Genomic DNA, 27,992 nt, shown 5'->3' on the forward strand with positions numbered 1-27,992 from the left:
TAAATTGCTCCAGGCAAATGTTGGAATGGTTCCTTTGAAAAGGGCAGGGCCTATTTCCTTCCCCATCCTCGACACAAAACCGAACTTATGCTCCTCCACTAATGACCTCGATGTCGATGGGATGGTAGACCCAATCTCCTTCCTTCTTCCTTCAAATGTTCTGGCATAATTTTGCTACAATAATTCAACAAGACCTTTTGAAATAGGGTATAATAAATTAATAGTGACATCTCAAACTACTGTGCTCAATGAACTCCATCTAAACGATTATCAAATAATACTAATGAACAATCCATCATGAACATGGAGAGGAATAACCATTAACAAAGAGGAATCTCACAACTGGCAATGCGTGTGTCAGACAATGACTTCATCACAATCTTAGGAAATGGCAAATGTAGCAGAACTACACTAAATGGTGAATGCATATGTTTTTGCTAAAAACGATGTCAGAAATGAGTGCTACTACGTGAATTATATGCTGTGAATACATGTATCTTTACGAAACAACAGGCCACATGCTACCCTTAAAAATGAGCGCTAACACTGAAGATACTACCGTAACTGTAAGAGACACAAGTACGCAGAACAATTTAACTGTGAATGATGTTTCTGAAAATTATTTGTGAATTTCGTTAAATAACATACATTGTGATAGTAACAAATTTGGGGAAACTGGTATTCAGTTTATAACAGTGAAGGTTACTATACCAACAGTTAGTCATGAACCGGTAATGGTTGGACTAAGTCACTTGTTTGAGATTATCAAGGCAATGAATAATGATATTAAATGGTTGTTGTGGTCTTCAGTCCTGAGACTGGTTTGATGCAGCTCTCCATGCTACTCTATCCTGTGCAAGCTTCTTCATCTCCCAGTACCTACTGCAACCTACATCCTTCTGAATCTGTTTAGTGTATTCATCTCTTGGTCTCCCCCTACGATTTTTACCCTCCACGCTGCCCTCCAAAACTAAATTGGTGATCCCTCGATGCCTCAGAACATGTCCTACCAACCGATCCCTTCTTCTGGTCAAGTTGTGCCACAAACTCCTCTTCTCCCCAATCCTATTCAATACCTCCTCATTAGTTATGTGATCAACCCATCTAATCTTCAGCATTCTTCTGTAGCACCACATTTCGAAAGCTTCTATTCTCTTCTTGTCCAAACTATTTACCGTCCATGTTTCACTTCCATACATGGCTACACTCCATACAAATACTTTCAGAAATGACTTCCTGACACTTAAATCTATACTCGATGTTAACAAATTTCTCTTCTTCAGAAACGCTTTCCTTGCCATTGCCAGTCTACATTTTATATCCTCTCTACTTCGACCATCATCAGTTATTTTGCTCCCCAAATAGCAAAACTCATTTACTACTTTAAGGATCTCATTTCCTAATCTAATACCCTCAACATCACCCGACTTAATTCGACTACATTCCATTATCCTTGTTTTGCTTTTGTTGATGTTCATCTTATATCCTCCCTTCAAGACACCATCCATTCCATTCAACTGCTCTTCCAAGTCCTTTGCTGTCTCTGACAGAATTACAATGTCATTGGCGAACCTCAAAGTTTTTATTTCTTCTCCATGGATTTTAATACCTACTCCGAATTTTTCTTCTGTTTCCTTTATTGCTTGCTCAATATACAGATTGAATAACATCGGGGAGAGGCTACAACCCTGTCTTACTCCCTTCCCAAACACTGCTTCCCTTTCATGTCCCTCGACTCTTATAACTGCCATCTGGTTTCTGTACAAACTGTAAATAGCCTTTCGCTCCCTGTATTTTACCCCTGCCACCTTTAGAATTTGAAAGAGAGTATTCCAGTCAACATTGTCAAAAGCTTTCTCCAAGTCTACAAATGCTAGAAACATAGGTTTGCCTTTCCTTAATCTTTCTTCTAAGGTAAGTCGTAAGGTCAGTATTGCCTTACGTGTTCCAGTGTTTCTACGGAATCCAAACTGATCTTCCCCGAGGTCGGTTTCTACTAGTTTTTCCATTCGTCTGTAAAGAATTCGTGTTAGTATTTTGCAGCTATGGCTTATTAAACTGATTGTTCGGTAATTCTCACATCTGTCAACACCTGCTTTCTTTGGGATTGGAATTATTATATTCTTCTTGATGTCTGAGGGTATTTCGCCTGTTTCATACATCTTGCTCACCAGATGGTAGAGTTTTGTCAGGACTGGCTCTCCCAAAGCCATCAGTAGTTCCAATGGAATGTTGTCTACTCCTGGGGCCTTGTTTCGACTCAGGTCTTTCAGTGCTCTGTCAAACTCTTCACGCAGTATCGTATCTCCCATTTCATCTTCATCTACATCCTCTTCCATTTCCATAATATTGTCCTCAAGTACATCGCCCTTGTATAGACCCTCTATATACTCCTTCCACCTTTCTGCTTTCCCTTCTTTGCTTAGAACTGGGTTTCCATCTGAGCTCTTGATGTTCATACAAGTGGTTCTCTTATCTCCAAACGTCTCTTTAATTTTCCTGTAGGCAGTATCTATCTTACCCCTAGTGAGATAAGCCTCTACATCCTTACATTTGTCCTCTAGCCATCCCTGCTTAGCCATTTTGCACTTCCTGTCGATCTCATTTTTGAGACGTTTGTATTCCTTTTTGCCTGCTTCATTTACTGCATTTTTATATTTTCTCCTTTCATCAATTAAATTCAATATTTCTTCTGTTACCCAAGGATTTCTACTAGCCCTCGTCTTTTTACCTACTTGATCCTCTGCTGCCTTCACTACTTCATCCCTCAAAGCTACCCATTCTTCTTCTACTGTATTTCTTTCCCCCATTCCTGTCAATTGTTCCCTTATGCTCTCCCTGAAACTCTGTACAACCTCTGGTTCTTTCAGTTTATCCAGGTCCCATCTCCTTAAATTCCCACCTTTTTGCAGTTTCTTCAGTTTTAATCTACAGGTCATAACCAATAGATTGTGGTCAGAGTCCACATCTGCCCCTGGAAATGTCTTACAATTTAAAACCTGGTTCCTAAATCTCTGTCTTACCATTATATAATCTATCTGATCCTTTTTAGTATCTCCCATGAACCATGGACCTTGCCGTTGGTGGGGAGGCTTGCGTGCCTCAGCGATACAGATAGCCGTACCGTAGGTACAACCACAACGGAGGGGTATCTGTTGAGAGGCCAGACAAACGTGTGGTTCCTGAAGAGGGGCAGCAGCCTTTTCAGTAGTTGCAAGGGCAACAGTCTGGATGATTGACTGATCTGGCCTTGTAACAATAACCAAAACGGCCTTGCTGTGCTGGTACTGCGAACGGCTGAAAGCAAGGGGAAACTACGGCCGTAATTTTTCCCGAGGGCATGCAGCTTTACTGTATGATTAAATGATGATGGCGTCCTCTTGGGTAAAATATTCCGGAGGTAAAATAGTCCCCCATTCGGATCTCCGGGCGGGGACTACTCAAGAGGATGTCATTATCAGGAGAAAGAAAACTGGCGTTCTACGGATCGGAGCGTGGAATGTCAGGTCCCTTAATCGAGCAGGTAGGTTAGAAAATTTGAAAAGGGAAATGGATAGGTTAAAGTTAGATATAGTGGGAATTAGTGAAGTTCGGTGGCAGGAGGAACAAGATTTCTGGTCAGGTGACTACAGGGTTATAAGCACAAAGTCAAATAGGGGTAATGCAGGAGTAGGTTTAATAATGAATAGGAAAATAGGAACGCGGGTAAGCTACTACAAACAGCTTAGTGAACACATTATTGTGGCCAAGATAGATACGAAGCCCACACCTACTACAGTAGTACAAGTTTATATGCCAACTAGCTCTGCAGATGACGAAGAAATTGAAGAAATGTATGATGAAATAAAAGAAATTATTCAGATAGTGAAGGGAGATGAAAATTTAATAGTCATGGGTGACTGGAATTCGAGTGAAGGAAAAGGGAGAGAAGGAAACGTAGTAGGTGAATATGGATTAGGGCTAAGAAATGAAAGAGGAAGCCGCCTGGTAGAATTTTGCACAGAGCACAAATTAATCATAGCTAACACTTGGTTCAAGAATCATGATAGAAGGTTGTATACATGGAAGAACCCTGGAGATACTAAAAGGTATCAGATACTAATGGTATTAAACGCAATTAAATTGGATGGAGGATCATGTCAAAAAGAATGCAAAAAAAAAATTCATTAACCATAATAAAAGTCATGAAAGGAATTCATAATATGTTTGCAGTGAAACAGAATGAATTATGTAACAAAATGACGATGCAACAATCCCAGCTCAAATCAGAAGTTGATGTATTATAATCTACAAAAGACGAAGATGGTATACAGAATAAAACTACACTTAATCAGGTTGAAGGTAAAATCAATCAACACAGAGTGGAGATCACAGCAATAAATAGTGATTGTTCACAGCATAAAATGGTAGCTAGTGTACACGAACAATGCATGGACCTGGTGGCTAAATCTGAATAAATGCAGAAACTAGCTTTAGATGAATGTATGCTAGAAGAAAAAATAAAAAATACGGTACCAGAGATATGTCACAGTATGCTGAGTCCAACAACAAACATACCAGTACTGGTACACATTAAGTTTCAGGACTTTAGAGCAACCTAAGCATTGCATCCCGTTGTTTTTATTGCCAATTCAAACATGTTTTCCAACATTGCATTCCAAAAAACAAAAAAATAGACAACTGTGTGAGCAATTTGAAACATATGTGGAGCATGGGAGTAGTTGATAGTTACCATAATTTCAGTGAATTTCAGGTGGTATTTGGTCTATCAAACAACAGTGGGCAGTCAAGTCAAAATTATTGATGCCCCCAGCAAATAGCTACAGTAATGGTACGATTCACGTACTTTTGCACATGTATTGGGACTGTAACTCATATTTGTGGCCTAATAGTACTGTCTTTGACTGGTAATCAAACAGTTCGCAGTCCCTGATTCAAACCTCACCACTGCTTAAATTTTGAATAACAATCATCAGAAACGGCAGCTGAAGACTTCTGCCATAAGAAATCGCTACCATTCTGGCAAAAGCCTTGTCAAAGCAGGTGGAGAAGTGAACAGAGGTTCAGGGCACACTCTTGCCCTTGTTGTGTGAAACTTTCTCTAAAAGGTGACAGAAACAGTAATGACCAATGGCATGAAGATGCAGAAGGCAATGGACCCCCGCAATAAAGACAGATAATATGTATCCATAGGACATTTGTCCTGTAACTGAAAAAGTGTCATGATGATCTCTCCCTGGCAAAATATTTCTGACTAGTCCCCCAATCGTATCTCTGGGAACGGATTACCAAAGTGAAAATAACCATGAGAAAAAGACTGAATAACCAACAAAATGAGTTTGGGCACGGACTGCCAGAAGTCTGAACATGGCTGGGAAGCTAGAAAATCTCAGAAGTAAATGCTATGGTTTGATCTAGATATAGCGGGGGTCCGTGAAGTGAAATGCAAGAAAGACAAGCACTTCTGCTGAGATGAGTACTGGACAGTATCAGCAGCAGCTGAAAATGTTATAATGGGAGTAGAATTTGTTATGAATCGGAAGATAGGGTGGGGAGTGAGTTACTTTGAGCAGTTCAGTAATAGGTCTGTCCTCAATAGAATCAACAGCAAACCAACAGCAACAATGATAGTTCAACTGTACATGCCAGCATTGCAAGCAGAAGATTAAGAGATAGAGAAAGTATATAAAGATGCTGAATGGGATATTCGGTACGTAAAGGTCTAACAGTCATGTGGGACTGGAATATCATTTGAGGAGAAGGAACAGACAAAAGGGTTACTGCATAACATAGGCTTGGTAATAGGAATGAGAGAGGAGAAAGATTAACTGAGTTCTGCAATAAATTTCAGCTAGTAATAGTGTATACTCTGTTCCAGAATCACAAGACATGGAGATATACTTGGACAGGGCCGGAGGGTGGGGGGGGGGGGGTGGGGGGGGGAGATTTCAGTTAGATTGCATTGTGGTCAGACAGAGATTCTGAAATAAAAAAATGGATTGTAAGCCATACCCAGATGTAGATATAGATTCAGATCACACCTGAGTAATGATGAAGAGTAAGTTCAAGTTTAAGAGACTAGTAAGGAAGAATCAATCTGCAAATAAGTGAGAGAGGAAAGTACTACGAAATGACAAGATATGCTTGAAGTTCTCCGACGTTATAGATACTGTAATAATGAAATCTCAGTAGGCATTTCTTTAAAACTGAGGGCCAATCTTTCTCTTTTATAAAATGCAGATAATATTCACTTATGTTAATGGAAATTAGTTAAAATTGAAAAAAAAATGAATTATAAGGAGGCAGATGGCAAAACAAGAGGGGAATTAAAATTATCCCAGCTTGCTTTGTCCTTGCTTTGTCACAAGGTCAGGTCAGGCCAAATGTCAAAGCCATGCTGACAGTCTTCTTGGACTTTGAAGGATTAATTCATCATGAATTCGTGCCACAGGGACGGTCTGTTAATTGATGGTCCTTTTGGAATGTGTTGTGATGCATGCAAGAAAATGTGACAAGGAAATAACATGAAATGTGGCGAGACAATTTGCAGCTCGTGCATCACGATAATGCCCCCCTACATTCATCTCTGTTGGTGTATGACTGTTGCACAAAAAATGAAATCACTGTGCTGCTTCTTCCTCCGTACTTTCCAGACCTGGCCCCTGCAGACCTTTTTGTATTTCCAAAGTTGAAAACCCTGTTGAAAGGATGGATATTTGCAATGATAGATGAGATAAAAGAAAATTCATAGACAGCGCTTCGCGTGATCCGGCAACAGGAGTATCAAGACTGCTCCGGAAGCTGAAATGGCATTGGGAAAGGTGTATCATTTGTGGAGGTGAGTATTTCAAATAAAATCATGCACAATAGGTAAAAGGTAAGTGCAGAAAAATTTTGTGGACAAGGTTCCTGAAGTTTCTAATTCAATGCAATCAGATATGGCCATTTATGTCATATATTTTGATACTAATTCACTCATTAAAACCTATAGGGCACTTCCCTTTGATGTAGATTCATTAAATTTGGCAAGAAGAAAGATTTCACTGTACAAGTAAAGGGAAAAATTCAGAAAATTGTTAATTTGTAATTATATCAACATGAAAAAAAAATTTCTTTTGTCATTTGTTATGCAATTCCAGACTTGAAATTAAAACATTATCGAAGGTCTTGGAGTCGCTGAGACTGATACCTTGCCAAAATCAATGTTAATAGCAAGCAATAATAGTAGAGATCCTCGATTCCTGGAATGAGTGAACTGTCTATTTACATAATGAAGCCCTTACAGAACCCTCAGTGTACGAGTCCTATTTGCACTCATACTACAAGGGCTGACTGAAAAGTAATACCTCCACCTTTGTAACTCTTCAACAGCTGGCAGCATTTGTATGCAGCAGGTACTGGCTTGTTCTGTAGCCTCTTCTCTACAGCTCCAGTTGGTGTGAAGCCTTAGCATTGAACAATTGTGTTGTTAACATGTTAAGTCGAGGCAATTTAAGTAACGTGCAGTCATTGAATTCTTGACAGCAGAAGGTGTCACCCCAAAGGAGATTCACCAGAGAATGAAAGCAGTTTATGGTGATTGCGTTGATGTGAGTACTGTGCGTCATTGGGCAAGTAAGTATAAAGATGTTGAGGTGGGAACATCTGACCTGCGTGACAAACAAAGAGTTGGATGTCCTGTGACAGCATCTACCCAGTTTCACAAGCAAAATGTTGACAGACTGATTCAGGACGATTGTCGTATCACTCAAAGAGAAACTGCTAACAGTCGGCATTTCACAAGAACGTGTGGGTCACATTATTGCTTTGCTTGGTTATCGGAAGATGTGCATGATGGGTACCCTGGATGCTGACTCCTGAAATGAAAGAACACAGACTTGAAATTTGCCAGGAACTCCTCTCGCATTATGAGAATGAAGATGCACAGTACTCACATCAACACAATCACCATAAATTGTTTTCATTCTCTGATGAATCTTCTTTGGGCTGGCATCTGCTGTCAAGAATTCAATGACTGCACGTTGCTTAAATCACACTGACTGACCGTCTGTGCAGGGTTCCATACTTTACACTGTAACAACACAACCGTTCAAAGCTAAAGCTTCCGGTTAACTGGAGCTGTAGAGAAGAGGCTATGGAACAAGCACATACCTGCCACATACCAATGCTGCCAACTGTTGAAGAGCTACAAAGATGGAAGCATTACTTTTCAGTCAGCCCTCGAATTTATTTATTGATTCAGTTATTTTTAAATCATGAAATTATGTTTTACAGGGGATCTCCTAAACATGCCTGAGAAGGGCTTCTGTCTTTTCTGTGAGACGGAAACTGTAGTTTTAATATGTTATATAGGGAAAGATATTGTGCCTTGTCGTTGGTATGCCGGAATGGAATGGCACAAGTTGTATGAATTTTTTAAGGGAGAATAGTTGTACTTAGCTGTTAAGTAGAAATGATTCCAATTTTATAGAAAGGAGCAATTATCTCTGAATCCTTTGACTAGTTGGGTATATGATCATAGTAAGTTACCATAGTCTTAAGTTTCCTTTTCTTCTGTTTCTCTTCAGAAGTCAAGCTAGGAAACTGCACTAAACTCTCTGTTGCAATTCCATAGTAGGGGGTAAGAACCACTTGATGGGCCTAAAGGGGGTGAAGCTGGTGGTGTCTATTCTGTAGGATTGACAAAGATTCCACCTCTGGGCCACCAGCAAAGTATCTTGTACCCCCCCCCCCTCCCCCCCCCCAAGAAGGGAGATTGGGGTGGGGGTTGGGGAGGATACCAGCCTTTTGCATGTATCTTCTGTCTTTCTTAGGACCTTCACTCCTAGTTCTTCCTTTTCCTTTCTTTCTTCCCCTATTGGGGTACAAGGTCTTTCCTCCCTCTGTCCATATGCTAAAGTTCCATTGCACGAACCCTTCCTTATATCCATTCAATATAACTTGTTATAACAAGACAAGCGTAAGGTAGGGCAGTCCTAGAAGGTTTCTGACCCTAGTAGTGTAATTTTTAATTGCTAACTATTATGGGTATGAGCCCATACTGTAATAAGATTGGAAAGAACACTTTGATTTATTGTATTAGTTTTAAATGCAAGAATTTTCAGACTGGCGCAAAACACTTTAACAACGATTAGAAATCTCTCAGAAACAAATGTGACAAGCATATTCTCAAATACCATATCAAATTGCTATATGAGACAGACAAGCTATCTGTTTTACTTGCTTTCTTAACTATCTACTTGGTCCCTTTTGTAACATGCTGTGATGATAAAGCAACTTACACACATACAAATTTTTGTATGTAAAACATATTGCTTTATGCTGGTCTGGAATAAAAATGTGGTGTACGTTAGTGTAATGAAAAGTCATAAAGTTAAAAAAAAAGATATTCTGGATAACAGGCTAACAGTGGTAATGTAAATAATTGAAGTATTAAATTTGGTTAAGTAGTCTGATGCTTGTTCATTTATATGGGGTGGCAGGTGAGACGGTATGAGATTTTTCGCTGTTTTATTGGTAAGAACTCCAATTTAAAAACACCGTTTGATTAATAAAAAAAAATCCCACACTAGCTTGATGTAAAAATGAACATGTGTACATAGCTGTGTGTTTCGGTAAAATTTTGTGGGTTAGAACTACCTTTATCATCTATGAAAATTTATTACAGAGCACAGTCTATTGCAGTTGTTCAATTTATTTGTCTGATATATTGCTTATGGGCTTTGTGTGGTGATGAGAGCTGTAGGACTGTGCTTGACATCATAAAAAGAACAGCAAAGAATTCCTGCACTGAATTCAGCTCCAAGGACTACCAATGACTCTAACATGATATACTGAAACAATGTCAATGTATACTGAATCTTTCTGAAATAGCAATTAGTGCAGTTGGTTGAATATATGACTCTGAACTGAATATCAGCTTCACAGAAATATACATGATAGTGACTAATCTCTTGTCTAATGTAAAGTCAATGTATCATAAATTCTGATTTCAACTCCCAAGCTGTAGGAATACTGATGTTGTAAACATTGAACCAAGATTTAAGAATATTTCATCTAGTCGGAAGTTTGATGATGACTACAGAGCACACATAGAGGTTATTCAAAACATACATGTTGATCGAACTCTCGCATTATATATAGGGTGGACAATTTTAATCTATAATGGGGAATACCTCAGCATAGAGGTGAGATACAGTGTAATGTTTTAAGTAAAAGTGGTGGTGGTAAAGAGGGTCATACATTGCAACTAATGGCCGTGACTTTGAACATGATTTTCAAGGTGCTTTGGAGGTTAAAACGAGTTTTTTTTAGATGTGAACCCTAATATTTGATTGAAGATTTGAAAAGAGCAGCAAATTTTACATGTAAAATGATGCTATATTCAAGGTCATGGCAAGGTTCAATAATCAAATATGCTTTTAGTTCTAGTAGTGATTAACCTGGCACAAAGGAGGGATACAGCAATATACAATGTTATATACAAATTGGAAGGGGCATAATGGGTCATGTATCATTACCAATAACCGTGATCTTTAAGTTGGTTATCAAACCTCATTCGAAGACTGAGTTTTGTTTCATGGAAACACCTATTTTTGATGACGGATTTGAAAAGAGCGAAGAGAGATTTGAGCTTTTAGCTTTAATTAACGTGTTTATTGGCAAAAATAAAACATTACAACATATAAATGCTATTTTGACATTTGCATGACAGAACAAACATAAATAAAATGTAGATCATTGATTTACAAGTCACTAAGTGAGACCCTCATTTCTCATTCCTCTGGATGCCATTCCAATTTGTATCTAACATTGCATTTTGCTGTATCCGTCCTCTATTCTGAGTTAATCACTACAAGAACTAAAAACGTATATGCTTATTTAACCTTCACTGAACCTTGCCACAACCTTGAATAATACAGTGTTTTATATATAAAATTTGCCACTCTTCAAATTTTAAATCAAATATTAGGGTTCCCATTAAAAAAAAAAAACACTTTAACCTACAAATCACTCTGAAAATCACATTCAATGTCACGGACATTAGTAATAACACATGAATCTCTTTGCCACCTACTACTTTTATCTAAAACATTTTGCTGTATTTCATCTCTATCCTGTGTTATTCTCCATTAAGGATTAAAATGGTCCACCCTGTATATGATGAATTTTATATTTAATTGATACAGGTATTAGAACTGAGAAAAAGCACAAAAAAATAAGATCCAAACCAGCACTCTGTCGATTATCTGATTATAAACTCCAAAGCTACTGTGTGAAACATCCAGCCTGGCACAAAAATCACCTAATCTCAGTGAATTAAAGTTTCTTGAAAATCTTTGAAGTCAATTTTCTCGAGAATTTTTGAAAGTTACGTCAAACTGCTCTGAGAATGATATTTGCATTCATGTACTTCATGTACCATAAGTACAAAGAATTACATAAAATCCAACTGCTCGGTTTCCTCCTTGTGTGTCATCCTGCATCATCCTACAATCACTCAATGACAAAACTGTCCTATACACTACAATGTCATCAGCCAAAAACTGCGGACTGAAGTTCATCCTATCTGTCAGATCATTTATGTATATAGAGAACAATAGCAGTCCTGTCACGCTTCCCTGGAGTGTTCCCGACAGTAGCCTCGTCTCTGATGTGATGTACACAACAAAGCACTTGGTTCTATTACTTAAGAAGTCTTCCAGCCACTGATATTTCTGAGAACCTGTTCCATATGCTCAGACATTTGTTAACAGTCTGTAGTCAGACACTGCATCAAACACCAATAAAGACTTGCACAATTCATTTTTGGTGATGATGATCATTACAAATTTTCAAGTAACAACTTGACTGAAGTGATTGGATTGCATTTCTAATCTTTTACGTTATTGCTTTTAATATATTTTCTTTGCACATTATGAAAATATCAATTTTTGGAATGGGTGGTCATTCATTAGATTACATACCAGTAGCTAAGACAATTAGGACTGCATTCAGAACGCCAGCTTGTGCTACAATCCATCCTGACCGTAAAAATACAATGACACCAAATATATTTATTAGGCACGAAGTGAAAACTCCATCCCACTGACCAAACAGCACAGGCTCAGATATGAAAAAGTTTGATTTCCACCATGGTTTATCACCCTGAAACACAAGGAATGAAAGAGTAATTCAATACACGAGTTAACATTTATCATACATACCCTATACTATGTAAATGGCTCATATATCTTTCTCACTTTGGATTTACATGATTTATGTACATTAACATCACTGATAGTATGAAGAACATATGCATGAACAGACACTGACCATATTTATATGAAGCAACAGAAAAATTTTTCTTCTTTATTATTTTGTTCACCAATTACTACAGCAGTTTCTCAACCTTTGGAGCATGAGAGAAAATTGTACAGGCACTCAGAGGTTTCTTTACATGTCTGTGTACGGCAATACAGGAATCAGAAACTCAGAAAGTTAATAATAATTGTGTCAAAAGGCAAATTCGCTTAAGAAAACCATAAAATTCTGTGACAGAATTGCTGGACATGAGAGAAAATATTTTGTACCACCAATAAAACCATACAGAAGTACACAACACTTTCCTAGTTTTCAGAACTGCTAGTTCTTTCCACAGTGAGGAGAGAAGAACGGGTTGATATCATAAAAAGTTATACGGTCAATTAGTTTGGTTAAGACAAACCCTTGCAACACGCACTTCTTAAAGATGCACCTGTATCTTAGCAATGTGCTCAATATCTCAGACTATTTGCACACAACAGTAACACATATCAAACATGCCATGCTGATCTTATTAGGCGAGTAGACCCTAGTGAAGAGGATGATGGTGGTACAAAATGTCAAGGACAGTCATAAACTGGCTTAGAAATCTGAGCTGCTCAATGTAGGGCAGTGTTTTTGTTATTGCTATGTGTGCTCTTTCCTAAAAATGTTGACTAGCTGCTTGAACTATCTGAAACGTCTGGAATTGCAACAAGAAGTGGATCACTGAGTTTCAAAACCCTATCTCAAATTTTCCAACTGGGAGCCAATTATTTCCACAAGATCTAAGATCAATGAGTCTGCATAGGCACATATGCATTCCTGGTTTGCACTCACCAATTTATCTTCCTACAAAGCCCTTGTAAATCAATAAACCACAAATGGTGATGGTGGTATTACAGTGTAATAGCACAGTTACAAGTGGCCTTGCAGAATATGAGCACACTTCTAAACATAGTGTCTGGAGTGTTTTGTAGTGTAAAATGGATTATTCATGAGAATGACCTTTGTTCCCCTGAGGACGCTCACACTGGCGAAAGATGGTTGTATCTGTTATAAACATTTTATGTAGCATGAAACATACATGGTGTGTGCCGTGATCGGTGATCTGTACAGATGGTGCATATGCAGTGACATAACACAGCGGGGGCAAGGCGCGGAATGGTGAGCACAGTGGCACTTGCTGGGTGTGGACATTTATGCCTCTGTGACACCCCTTGAGAGTGTCAAACATCTCAGAGGGAACAGACATAATAGAATGTAAATTATCAAGACAAATGAAGACTGTAAATCTTAGATCACTGTAAATCTTAGATCTTAAGTCGAGTTAGATGGGCCAGACATATTGATTGAGGTATCTGAATTTATGAGTTATTGATAATTTGATATGTCTTCACAATTGATGTACCACAGAAGATTATCATTGACAACATTTTCATCATTCAGTAGGTGGAAGAAGTGACACACTCTCTTACAGCATCACCCTTCCTGGAGACAAAGTCAAAGGGAATAAGTGCACATACAGCCAGGATAAGGAATAGCCCGACAACAAGAACAAAACAAAACAGCGAACATATTGGAAGAAGAATAATCAAAGGTATCTTAGATCACATCACACTGACTGATCTGACACAGTGTTTCCTACTCTCAGGGTTACAGTTGAGTTGACATACACATAAACACACACAAAAGAAAGGGACACCCAAGTTTCTTGCATAATCTTCAAGCTCAAAATAACTTTGGATCTCTGAAGATACAGTTCCATGATATATTGTGTAGCCTCCATACTGAATGCTATGGTCACACCTGTCCTATTTCTGAACATATCAAAATTTATAAGGTCAATCACTCAAATACATCACAAGTCAATAAAAGTAGCAATGCTACTAGTGTTTCAGGGTTTTAACTCCATCAGGAGGTACCACCATGTTCATTAAACAATGGTTCCCTGGGTTCTGGTTAACTACGATTAGAACTGGGCTGGTCCTATATGTGTCTGTTGACCACCTGTTGCCCAGATGATATGTAGTAACTAGCATCTTGAGACAGGAGACCTATGCTGGTCTACACAGACTATAAACGAAGTAATATTTTACAAATGCTTGGTGAATATGCAATTTGTTATTACGTGTTTCAGATGAGGTAATCAATTTAATTTCTTGCAAAACAATAGTCCCAGAAATTATGTAGATTCATTTAAATGTAAAATAGTTCCCCTATTTAGAGCTCTGATTGGTTAAAATGATGTCATGAAAGGTCCAAATTTATTTATTAATTCATTTATTAAGAAGAAAATAGAAACTGTATTTTATGCACATTCATCTCGTCTTTTAATGGTAAGTTTCACCTGTCACATTGTGACTGTGAGGCTGGACAAAGTGTAACTTGCAATGAATAAACACTTTGGAATGAAGAGGAAAACTTTATAACTTTATTCCAAACGAATGAGAGGCCACTGTAATATCCACAAACGGAATGCCATCAATATATTACGTTCTCAGAGTCCTACCAGTATGTAACACTTGATATATTGCATGCTATGCTGTCAAATAAGTTACTTCTTGGTGATGAAATCATTTTATGGGGCTAAATAAACAGAATTTAAATGCATCTGTCAATCTGCAAAAGACATTATGAAAACATATTGGTCATACCTGAAGACAGTTTTAAAAGCAACCATGCAAGAAGAATAACACAGAATTTACATACAGTGAGAAGGAAAGAGCTACCACATAATTAATCTGTGAAGGAAAGTATAAAAACAACAAAATTTATAAACAGGTGGAAGATATGTGAGCTAAAATCACCATCAAAAGCACTATTACAGTGCCTACTAATAACAGCATCAGATCCTTGATGTTTGGAAAGTGGTTTACAACCACAAAACCAGTTTTTGCTTTTTTATTAATAGATACTGAACACAATTTTATCAGAGGGGAAGTGTAACATTAGTCTTTATTTTCCTATCATCATCTTCCAATGCAGTATGAAGGAAAGCAAGACCAATATATCACAACTAAAAATATAAAACAATGGAAAATTCAGGATGGAATGAAACATTATCATAAAAAGGAAAGTTGCCACTCACCATATAGGACAACAAAAGGAACTGTCACAAATAAAGCTTTCAGCCAGTAAGGGCTTCGTCAAAAACAGACGACACATAGACACACACTCATGCAAACGCAGCTCATACACACATTTTGTGTGTGTGTGTGTGTGTGTGTGTGTGTGTGTGTGTGTGTGTCTGTGTGTGTGTTTGTTTGTTTCATCTATTTTTGATGAAGGCCTTACTGGCCGAATGCTTTATTTGTGATAGTCTTTTTGTTGTGCCAATCTGCAACTCAGCATATCTGCTATATGGTGAATGGCAACTTTCCTTTTCATAATACTGTTACAAGTGATTTTCAGACATAACTGTGCCTCATAAGTGCAATGCTGTTTCAGTAAGTTTATTACAAAATTAAACATTATTTATCATAATCAATTCAAAGAATATAACACATTTTTTTCACTTTTTTTTTACAGCTACTTGTTTTCTTTATGAGGGAGTCTACATCAAGATTAAACACAAAATAAATAAAATAACAAACATTAATATGAAAATAATCAGTTTTTGAAAATACATTATAATTGAATGGATAGAACATCTACTCACCAAGCAACAGCAAAAAAATACACATCTAAAAGGTATTAAAGTTTGCAACCTTCCATAGCCAGTGACTCCTCCTTCCAGCAGACGGGTTGAAGGGGAAGGAAGAGGGGTGAGGAAACTTGCTTTACTTTTTCATGTCCAGAAACTACCAGCTATAAATCGTCAGGATTGCACCTGTAAGGGCAGTTTTGGCAGGCAAGCAGATGCTCCATATCCTGCACAGTACCACAGTCACACTTATCATCCATGGTCCCAAGACTCCACCTAATCATATTTGTCTTCACTGAAACCACCCCTGTCCTTAATCTATTCAGCATCCTCCATGTCTTCCAGTTTGTGCTCAATCCACTGGGCACTTCCTGTGCAGGTGGGTAATCAGCTGGTGGTTCTTCTTAGAAGTGAAGGAAAAGGACTGACAATATTTAGGAAAAGGGGTGGAATCTGGAAATGTCACCCAGAGCCCCAGGTCAGGGGAGACTTACTGGATAAATATTTCAAATCTCATCCAGTGAAGTCCCCAACAATCAGTCTTTCCTTCCAATCCCATCCAGTAAGTCTCCCCTGACCCAGTCTTCTTGGTGAATTTTCTGAATTCTACCCCTTTTTCTAAACCTCACCAGTCCTTTTCCTTCATCCTTCTTCCTTCCCCTTCAACCCTTCTGCCAGAAGAAGGAGCCACTGGCTGTGAAAGCTTGCAAACTTAATACGTTTTCCACTTGGTTAGTAGATTTTTTTATTTATCCAGTTACATTATATTTTCAAACATTAATATGAATTACTTGTTCTTCAGCAAACAGCTCATTTGCATTAGATGCTTGATGACCTCCTGGACCAAACTGATATTCTGTATCATATGTTCTTTGACTAGTCCCTTGACCTCTGCTTCTTTCAGTAGCATTATTTCTCTGTGTGTTATCTCCCAAACCAAATCTTTCCCAGTCAACATTTATAGTATTCTGTTCAGTGTTTACTTCAGTTGACACCATGTTTCAAGGACTTGTTACTGGCTGAGTTTATGTCATCCTCCTAGAAAGAGATATATTTCCATTGTAAAAAAGCAGATTTGAAAGTTGTAGACAATTCATATACATAAATGAGTAATATATGATGTGTAAATACTTCTGGAATAAAAGAGATCACTCACTAAAAAGCAGAATGTTGAATTGTTGAAGAGCACACACAAAAAGAAAGAAAACTTGCTAGCTTTCACTAATATCTTTCACAAGTGAGAGTTAAATACACCCAGAAAACACACACACACAGCACCATGTAGGGGCATCATAGATATATGTGTGTGTGTGTGTGTGTGTGTGTGTGTGTGTGTGTGTGTGTGTGTTGGAGAGGGGGGGAGGGGGGGGTGCGTGCACATTTGTTTTACTCTAGCTCATAACAGGATTATTCCAAAAGCTAGCAAGTTTTCTTTCTCTTTGTATATGTATTTCAACAACTCAATGCTTCTGCTTTTCAGTGAGTGGTCTCCTTTAATTAAAAAGTATTTACAATCTACCAAAATTTTGCTACAACATGATATGTGATATACATATTAGTTCAGAGTTATGATACATCATATACAATGGAAATATTTGTCATTTAAATACACTAATAGAAAGAAAATGGGAAAAAAGATTATATTAAAAAATGAAAGAAAAAAATATTGATTCTATTCAAGACAAAAGAGGACATACCTAGTTGCAGACATTGTGTTTATGACACTGAAGGAATAACTGCAAGAACCTGTCTCACAGCTTGAGTCGTTTAAATCTCGCTTCCCAAGACAAGTGATTCTAAATTTTGAAAGTGGGACTGGCTCTCCAATACGTACCCATTTTTATTTGGTCTCAACTTATACACTAACCAAGCTCTTTCCTCATTTCCATGATCTCTCCCACAGGGTCTGTTGCTGCTCTTTTCCCTCTACACCCAGATATTTTTTTGTACTTTTACTGTAACCAGTTACTATCAATACAACCATTATATTTAAGAAATATTGTCATCATATTGGAATTTTAGCAATTTTTTTCTTGTGTAAAAATAAACAATAATGGTCAGTCACAATTTCTTTTCTTTCTACTGTTGGTGATTGTTCCTGGTTATCGTAACCATTATCTGAACAAAATTAATTTCCACAGACCAAATTATGAGCCAGTGCTATGAACAAATATGTACTACCAAAAGACAGCCATCACTGCTGGGTGGCCATCTTTTGGGAGCATACTGTTGATCCGAGCACCACATCAATACATGATATTGGCCACCATTCAGTCAGATTATAGTTGTGACAACCAAAACCAGTTGCCACCAACATAATGAAAAGAAATTTTGATTTAGACAGTTCCCATTTTTTTCCATTATTATATTTAAGAATTTAATATAAACAAAAATGTGAAGAGCAAAATTGCTCATAGGTTGATGATTGATAAAGGTGTATAGTAATGTACTTATTCTTTTTGGATTTAGATATTCACTAAGCAGAGAGAGGAGACAGACTGAGAAAGTAGATGGTATGGGTAGAAAAGGTCGGGGGGGAGGCAGAAAAGTAGGTGCAGTGTCTGGATATGGGATGAGTGGTGTGAAAAATGACAGAAAAGTAAAAGTGAATGCATGGGTACTTCAGCGGGAAGGCGACTAAGGAGAGGGGAACTGCAAGACATAGGATATGATGGTGGAATAGGTCTCACCCACGTAGCTACTCACCATATAGTGGAGATGCTGAGTCGTAGATAGGTACAACAAAAAGAAACAGAAAAAAAAAGGAAACACACACATATGCGGACGCAAACGCAACTCACACACATGACCACAGTCTCTGGCTGTGTTGACTATTTCTGACGAAGGCCTTGTTGGCCAAAAGCTCACTTTCTGACAGCCTTTTTGTTGTGCCTATATGTGACTCATCATCTGCACTATATGGTGAGTGACAACTATCCTTTTCACTATATTGTTACATTCCATCCGGGATTTTCCATTGTTTGATCTCATTCATGTAGTTCAGATGAGCTGGTACTGGAAGGAAGAGTCGTAATGCCACCATGACTGGAAGGAAGAGTCGTAATGCCACCATGACTTGGCATGTGTTGTAGTAAAACTTGGTGGTTAAGTTTATGGGTCGCCACAGTTTGCTGTTGGGCAATTGGCAGACATCCCAATACACAATTCTGCAACGTTTGCAGCACAGCCGATATGTAACATGGCTGTTTTCATACATGGCCCTATGTTCTATAGAACAGGCAATGCTTGTGACTGACTGGGTCTACAAGACTGATCTTGCACCTGGGTTACAATGTTAGCCTAAGGATGAACTAGGATAGGGCCTACTTCAAAGATTTTGTGGACAATGGAACAATATTTTGGGTGATGGTGGCAGGATTTTGGGTAGGATATCTCTAATCATAGACAAAGTGTTGATGAAGGATGTGGTTGAGTTTTTGACAGTGCAGATGATGTTACATGATGACACAAATACTGGTCAATGACTGGGCAGTAAAGGCTCTGGCAACATTATTGGCATATTTGGCAATAACCTGCTTCTCACTATAGATGGTCAGCCCATATGTTTTATGGCTACATAAATGGACTTGAAATGATGATGGCCAAAATCTGTTGGCCAAAAGGATTACATAGTTACACAGTGCATAGTAAATTCATCACGTGGGAGTCAATTTATTGGCATGCAACTGCAAGAATCTGTAGGCACCTGAAGAGGTTTGGTTATCAATATTTCACAATATTCTTACTACAAATTTCTGTAGAATAAATAATTTTTTGACCTTGGCCAGATTTTCTGGGAATGTTTTGTTACAGGACAGTTTTGAGTGAAAGTATACAACGTATGCTTGAAATCCTATCTTCAAGTCAACACAGTGGGAAGACTTTTAAATGCAACACTGGCAGAACTGAGCTTTTTGGTTGACTCATCAACATCATAGAGTAACTAGTTTGTTATCCAACTGGATGCCCCATTCAGTGTGTGCCCACTGACCTCTACTTCTGAGACCTGCAAGTCATTCTTATGTGTTGCATGACTGGGTTCAGCTGTTTGTTGTGATTCAGTGTAAGCCTGTTCCCTCATTCTTCTGGCTGTGCCTGGTATGAATGAGTAAGTGGGTCAAGTGCCAAAACTTGCTGGGCACCAAATTTAATGTTTACCCACTCCATATTTGGGTATTATCACTGCCGTGTTAATGTGAACCTTTGTTCTCTGCTGTTAAGATGAACCTTTGTTCTCTGCTGTAAGATGAAACTCCATTCATACAAGTGTGTACCATGCCATATGGAAAATAGCAAGAAAGACACATACAGAACAATGACAGTGTTAAGAAATAAAATCAACACTATGAAATGTATAAAGGGGCCAAAAATTGGGTAGGTGTGTATGCCTGAGGCAAATTGAGATCCCTCAGGATATATTTGTGTTGAGAGGCACCCCACCCTTTTCTCTATCCTGTGACAGTACCCAAACAGCATCCCATATGAGCAAACCAGTTGTGACTTGCCTAATATTGCTCATACCTTACATATGTGGGCTACGTTTCACTCTGTTTAAAAAGAATAGCTCGATGTAGTCACAGGGTCGAGCTGCATATGTCTTGCTTTCATGCCCCGCAGCTAATTTGCTGCAAATAATAACCAATCACTGTGATCCTGCAGTCAAATTGTCTATCCACTGGCAAGAATTGCAATTAATAAAATACACATAAATACAAAATATAAGTTAAATGAATAATCTAATAATAATAGTTCTAGTCTAATGTCTGTAACAGATGGAAATGACAGAGAATTATGTTGAATATTTTGTTTATTCAAGAAAGGACATCTCAAATAAATGAGTAGTGGTCCTACAATATTTAGTTAAAAAACAGACAAATACCCCCTTATGAAATGCAGAAATGTCACGTTGAGAGCATTACGAGAGTGGTAGCAAATTTCCCAAACTAAATAGCCATCAAAGATATGAGAAAACTAAGTCCATTTTGTGACCACAATACACAAATTATTCACCAGCACAAAATATTTCAGAGTTCAACATGATGATTCACAAATTAATTAACACAATACAAAGAATAGTAACCCATACTCTGTCTATTCTCAGTCCCGTAAATCAAGGAGAAATAGTTGGAGTCCTACTCTGGAGCACTTTCAGACCTCTCAAGACATAACATTCCTTCTGAAGATAAAGTATGGTAGCAGCCGTTCACTGCCCAGAATCAAACATCTCCACTATTGAATACTAGTCGTTACCATGGGCAGGTCTGCCTCCTTCCAGAATTCATGTAAAAGTGTCCACAATCGCTTTTCACTCGAAAGTCCCAGTCTCCAGTTGACTCCCCTAGTGTTTCACTACTGTCTGTTTTTCCACTAGCTGAAGGTCATCCCCACCAAAAATTCATCATTCTTATATTCTACTAACATGATATGACTCATCATGACCACTTTCCAGACTAAACTAATATATTACAACAATATTTAAACACAGAAATGTTATAAATATACAGTAGCACTCAAATCATTCACAAGAATTACAAATAAAGGTTTGTTCATAAATAAGCTATTATTCTTGTGGAAGTGTACTCATGTCAAGTGACAATAAATCTTTGATAAATTTAGTTTAAACAGTTGTTTATGCCTTTCTGACAGAAGCATCTTTTGGTTCTCTTTTCAATTGTGTCGTTCACTAACAAATGTGACTGATGACTTTTATATTACAAAAGTTTTTTAATAGCACTTACATTCAACACTTAAATAAAGTTACTTGCAAATTCGTAAACTATTCATTAAGTAAATATACAACTGTGACAGTATGTGAGGTGTTCGTGCTGTATTCATTAGCTGTGTAAATGTAGAGAATACGATGTTCTGACAAACATTTGTATAATGTAAAAGATATAAAAGACATCATCAATCAAAAAGTAAAATAGATACATATAATAGCTTTGAGGGCATAGCTATAGTGGAATGCTATCACCTGAGATACCGCTTGCTGAAATCGCAGGAATCAGTTAAAAATTGTTAATTTGGAGGTGCACTGAGTAAATGTTTATTCACTGTGAAATATTAACTTCTGTAGTTTTAAAGATACTGAAGTATTGTTGTGTCACTGGATGCATCTCATTTAACTGAGATCGCCAATGTATTCAGATTTGCATTAATATGGAACTGTGATTCATTGTCAAAGTTTAGAGAGCTGTAACTTACCCATCTTTAAGATTGTCTAACACTCTGGCATTTCTTAGAGCATTGTCTGTCTTCCTAAGAGACCACCTGGTGCCAAAAATTCCCATAGTGGGATTAACTTACATCACGTCTTTTGCTGAAGTACCTGGCTTTCCTAGAACAGCCGCGGTGGTCTGTCCCGAGCCATGGGTACACTAGTGTTCAGCAGTTCTGGGCAGCTGATTAGCTCATCTAAATACACACAATGTTACAACCCTCAACCCACAGTCAATGTTAAATATGAGTGAGAGCATGATATGGTAAATAACAATTTTTAAAAAGATGAAAGGAAAAATAAGGACAATATATTGACAACAAAGGCAATGTTAGGAGTTAACAGTGATTCCAAATAATACAAAAAGATGCACAAATTCAGGCAAACATGTATGTGTGTCGCAGATGCAGATGTCGGGGGAGCGGTTGGGGAAGTGGACCTCGGGCTCATCCTCCACAGCTACTGGCTGCTACTCTGATCCTCTCCCTGCAAACATGTGACTGTCAATAAATGTGAGTACCATATAAAGCAAACAACTCCTTTTGATGGAGACAAATGTAATTAAAAAGACTTTTGGAACTAAGAGCAAAGCAAATATCAAAAGAGACATGGCAGACGATAAAAGCATGGCACAAGGCAATAATCTGACCAGCAAGTGAGGCAGGCTCCCATGTGCTTGCTTGCTGTGAGAAACACCCTTCTCACAACTGCTCACCCCCCCCCCCCCCCCCAGAAAAAGTGTGAAGCTTTTGTGACTATACTTTTGGCATTGTCAATATTTTGGGTAAGACACTTTAAAACTCATGTTCATCGAAGAGCAGTAAGGATGGAATGCTGTAAGGATGTGAGACACCATCAGTGAAGTGCCACAGTCACTTTGGGAAGTGTCTCACTGCACAGGAAAACACCATGAGTCAGACTGGTATGACGAATACAAACCTAGCATAAAACAGTAGTGTCTTTCTCTGACAAATGGACAGAGTAAATGTACACAGCACCAATCTCCTACATGGTGCAATTGCAGTACAGCCGGGATCATAAAGAAAGCAACTGATAGCAGACACAATGGAGAGAGAGTAGCATGGGTGGATACTTCTTGCAGACTGCAGACTACTCAGTGTCACACAGCATAGCAGGAAAGAGTGAGTTTTCTTCTTGATGAATCAAGGACTGTGACAATAGTCACCATTTTCTCCATCAAGGCATTGCAGGCCTGTGGTGAAGTGTGGCATTCCTGTGCTTCAGCAGGCATAAATGCATATCCCATCTTTCCTGCACCTTTAAAGCCATCAGTACAGAAGACTTCCATACATTGGTATTCTCAGAGAAATGAGAGGAAGCTGTTGCAAAAAAGATGCAGGCTCTTGGAATTGGATTACCTGGACCAGTAATCTGGGTATAGCCCAGCAGAGATCATGTCCAGTCATTCTGTGAGTACACTCAAGAGGAGACAGGTGAAGGACTTTATGACATATTTCAATGCTTTAAAATTTGTGGAGGGGGGGGGGGGGGCACTTTCCTCACAGAAAAGTGTCTCAGAACTAAACTTTGGTAGTAAAATGTACTTAAGGTCCACAAAACTATCAGTATCAAACATGGCATACAGTAGTGAGTCAAGAAATATAACAACAAAAGGAACAAAGAATTCAAGTGCTGGACATGTGATTCTTAAGAAGAGTGGCTGGGTACACATAACCTGATAGGAGGACGAATGCTGACATCAGAGAAGTACTGGGAGTGAAAAGCTTAAAAGAGCAGATTATGGTATAGATGAACAACTAGAAGGGCAATGTCACAAGAACAAAAATGATAGAATACTAAAATTAATGATGAATCATTACCCAGTGGGTAGAAGATCTTTAGGAAGGCTGAGGAAAATGTGTAAAGATCAATAATTTCAACACAAAGAGTGAAACAGGTAAATATCTAATACAGACAGAGAGGAGGAGGAGGAGGAGGAGGAGAAGAAGAAGAATCCATCCCTTCAAGAGGTTAGGTAAGGAAGCAGAGTGTATTCAACTTTCACTTGCAGCTAGTCCTAAGTTGACAGATATGGGCAGCTGCATCAGCTTTTATCATTAAGTCCCAAAAATTGAGATTGTGCAACAATGCCCAAGTGCTGGGTACTCAAGTTAGAGTTCTGGGTTAGGATAGGGTGAAGTATGACAGTAACGCATGACTCACATTTTTGTGTGAGAGAATTAGAAGCCAGGGAAACGATCCAAGTATAGGTCTTTCAGATGATGGCCTGGTGCTGGCATTCAGCCCAGACTACAAATTGGGGGTTCTACCAAATGCAACAGTCATTGACAAACAGTGCACCAGAGACTGCTGGTCCAACAAAAGTCACTAGCTCATTTATGATGATAAGGAAAAGTGGAACACTCAGCACAGAGCCCTACAGGATGTCATTTTCTTGGATGTGTGGGGAGCTGAGGGGTGTAGCAACTCTACAGCTTAACAAGTGATTGGATAAAAACTGACACATAAAATTGTTTGGCAGTCTCAAAAGCCCCAGTCCTGGAGGATGAATAAAATATGGTACCACCAAGTGGCATTTTATGCCTTACATAGATCAAAAACATGGTCATTAGGTGCTGGTCTTCACAATAATGCTGTTGGATTGCTGTTTCCAACCCAATTGTGGATTGTGCCTCCTGGAAACCACACTGACAGGACGGACAAAACGCCCTGCAGTTCAAGAGCATACCATGATCCTCAGGCTAGTATCCTTCCAAGCAGTTTGCAGAGCACATTGGTGAGACTAACTGGTCAATAGGTGTTGATGTACATTATGATTTTGCCAGGTTTAAGGATTAAGATGAAGATATTATCTCACCATTATGGAAGGAAAATGACTTCTAGCCAAATACATTTCAACACCATGAATAGATGGACACTTTGAACAACATTCAGCTGTTGGATCATCTGATTAAGAATGACATTATGGCCTGAGGCCCTATCATGTGACAAGTCAAGAGCCTAATGCACTTCCCAATCAGTGAAAGAGTCATTATATATCATAATGGGGGATAAAGGATAGGGATAAATCTTCAATTTGTCTTTCATGTTTTCAAAAGCTGCAGGCAAGAGGTGGCCAAAACTGTCGCAAAGAGGATCACAAGGCATTCAGTGAGAACCAACACTTCAGTAGAAATACCACCATGAAGGAAGAGACCTCAAAATAGTCGTTGATCTTTGGCAGTCCAGAAGACTAAGGAATTCAGTTCATAACTGGGATGAAGGAGCATAAGTTCCCAAAGAGGAAATGTAGAGCTCCAAACATTCCTTCTGACTGCATTTAATCAGACAGCGAGCCTTAGCACAAAGGCGATCAAAAGAGGGAAGGGTGGTCTGTGAAGGGTGTGATTTGAGAAATTACAAGGCCTCTCAACTGTTCAGAATAGGTGTTTCAATGTCTTTGGTCCACAATGGCATTGGCTGGTGGTGGAGGGGGGCCTGTAGAAAAGGGAGCAGCATTTCCAGCAGAGTGGATGAACATGTTAGAGATGTCTTACACAATGTCACTGATGCAATCATACAGAGAGAGGGTGAATTGCAGTGGTTTGGGGTATCAGTCTCACCATGCACTTATTCACAAAAAGGATTTTAGCCCCTGAGAGGATCACGTGTTAAATCATTTGATTTTGAATCAAGTCAGGCCCTGTACTCATGTTGTGGGCCAGCCCAAGAGTTCTAGGCAAATACCATTCCTTAACACTTTGGTAACCAAGATGGTGAATAACTTGGGCCACAATGTTTTATTCTTAAGACCACATCTAAGAATATCTCGGGCCATAACTTCTTTACATGTAATCTACCTATCACTCGAAAAATGGACTCAATTTATACGAGAACCATGTACAGACATCTCACTACCAGTCCACTGACCAGTGCTGGATTCTGTTGTCAATTTCTAGTATTACTCTGAAAGAAACAGAAGCAAACATAAGAGGTGTGTGCATGTCTGGAGCTTGTGGATGCTCAACGGTAACATTATTAGCAGCCTTACACTCATTAAAACAAACGAATGTGAATAAAAATCTCTAAAATTGTTGCACACACATGCACTCAAACTGACCACACAATCACACTATATGTTGTTGTTGTTGTTGTTGCTGTTGTTGTTGTTGTGGTCTTCAGTCCACAGACTGGTTTGATGCAGCTCTCCATGCTACTTTATCCCGGGCAAGGTTCTTCATCTCCCAGTACCTACTACAACCTACATCCTTCTGAATCTGCTTAATGTATTCATCTCTTGGTCTCCCTCTATGATTTTTACCCTCCACACTGCCCTCCAATACTAAATTGGTGATCCCTTGATGGCTCAGAATATTCCCTACCAACCGATCCCTTCTTCTAGTCAAGGTGTGCCATAAATTTCTCTTCTCTCCGATTCTATTCAATACCTCCTCATTAGTTATGTGATCTACCCGTCTAATCTTCAGCATTCTTCTGGAGCACCACATTTCGAAAGCTTCTTTTCTCTTCTTGTCTAAACTATTTACCGTCCATGTTTCACTTCCATACATGGGTACACTCCATACAAATACTTTCAGAAACGACTTCCTGACACTTCAATCTATACTCGATGTTAACAAATTTTTCTTCTTCAGAAACGCTTTCCTTGCCATTGCCAGTATACATTCTATATCCTCTCTACTTCGACCATCATCAGTTATTTTGCTCCCCAAATAGCAAAACTCATTTACTACTTTAAGTGTCTCATATCCTAATCTAACTCCGCAGCATCACCCGATTTAATTCGACTACATTCCATTATCCTCGTTTTGCTTTTGTTGATGTTCATCTTATAACCACCTTTCAAGACACTGTCCACTCCGTTCACTTGCTTTCTTTGGGTTTGGAATTATTATATTCTTCTTGAAGTCTGAGGGTATTTCGCCTGTTTCATACATCTTGCTCACCAGATGGTAGAGTTTTGTCAGGACTGGCTCTCCCAAAGCCATCAGTAGTTCCAATGGAATGTTGTCTACTCCTGGGGCCTTGTTTCGACTCAGGTCTTTCAGTGCTCTGTCAAACTCTTCACGCAGTATCGTATCTCCCATTTCATCTTCATCTACATTCTCTTCCATTTCCATAATATTGTCCTCAAGTACATCGCCCTTGTATAGACCCTCTATATACTCCTTCCACCTTTCTGCTTTCCCTTCTTTGCTTAGAACTGGGTTTCCATCTGAGCTCTTGATGTTCATACAAGTGGTTCTCTTATCTCCAAACGTCTCTTTAATTTTCCTGTAGGCAGTATCTATCTTACCCCTAGTGAGATAAGCCTCTACATCCTTACATTTGTCCTCTAGCCATCCCTGCTCAGCCATTTTGCACTTCCTGTCGATCTCATTTTTGAGACATTTGTATTCCTTTTTGTCTGCTTCATTTACTGCATTTTTATATTTTCTCCTTTCACCAATTAAATTCAATATCTCTTCTGTTAGCCAATGATTTCTATTAGCCCTTGTCTTTTCACCTACTTGATCCTCTGCTACCTTCACTATTTAGTCTCTCCAAGCTACCCATTCTTCTTCTACTGTATTTCTTTCCCCCATTCTTGTCAATTGTTCCCTAATGCTCTCCCTGAAGCTCTCTACAACCTCTGGTTCAGGTAGTTTATCCAGGTCCCATCTCCTCAAATTCCCACCTTTTTGCAGTTTCTTCAGCTTTAATCTACAGTTCATAACCAACATATTGTGGTCAGAGGAGGCAACGCAAAAGGATGATGCCTGTTGTCTGGGCTCTGAAGTCATTCTTGGGTCATTCCAACGACGGGCACAGAAGATTGAGAAAACCAGCCTTGCATTTTGAGTTTCAACGAAGCTCTCGCTTCAC

At 38.7% G+C, this 27,992-nt stretch overlaps 1 protein-coding gene across 3 annotated transcripts in view; it reads right to left on the bottom strand.

Moving 5' to 3' along the window:
• LOC126248754 (solute carrier family 12 member 8) overlaps positions 1-27,992 on the bottom strand; it is a 188,363-nt gene that overhangs the window by 132,387 nt on the left and 27,984 nt on the right. For all 3 annotated transcript variants that reach the window (XM_049950109.1, XM_049950101.1, XM_049950118.1), the window contains exons 2-3: positions 16,720-16,966; positions 11,967-12,147 (exon numbers count right to left, since the gene is read on the bottom strand). In XM_049950109.1, the coding sequence (XP_049806066.1) occupies positions 11,967-12,147; positions 16,720-16,926 (388 nt within the window). In that variant the 5' untranslated portion in view covers positions 16,927-16,966. The remainder of the gene's footprint in view (positions 1-11,966; positions 12,148-16,719; positions 16,967-27,992) is intronic.

The sequence above is a fragment of the Schistocerca nitens genome, chromosome 1 (genome assembly GCF_023898315.1).
Source record: "Schistocerca nitens isolate TAMUIC-IGC-003100 chromosome 1, iqSchNite1.1, whole genome shotgun sequence".
In the NCBI taxonomy this organism is placed as follows: Eukaryota; Metazoa; Arthropoda; class Insecta; order Orthoptera; family Acrididae; genus Schistocerca; species Schistocerca nitens.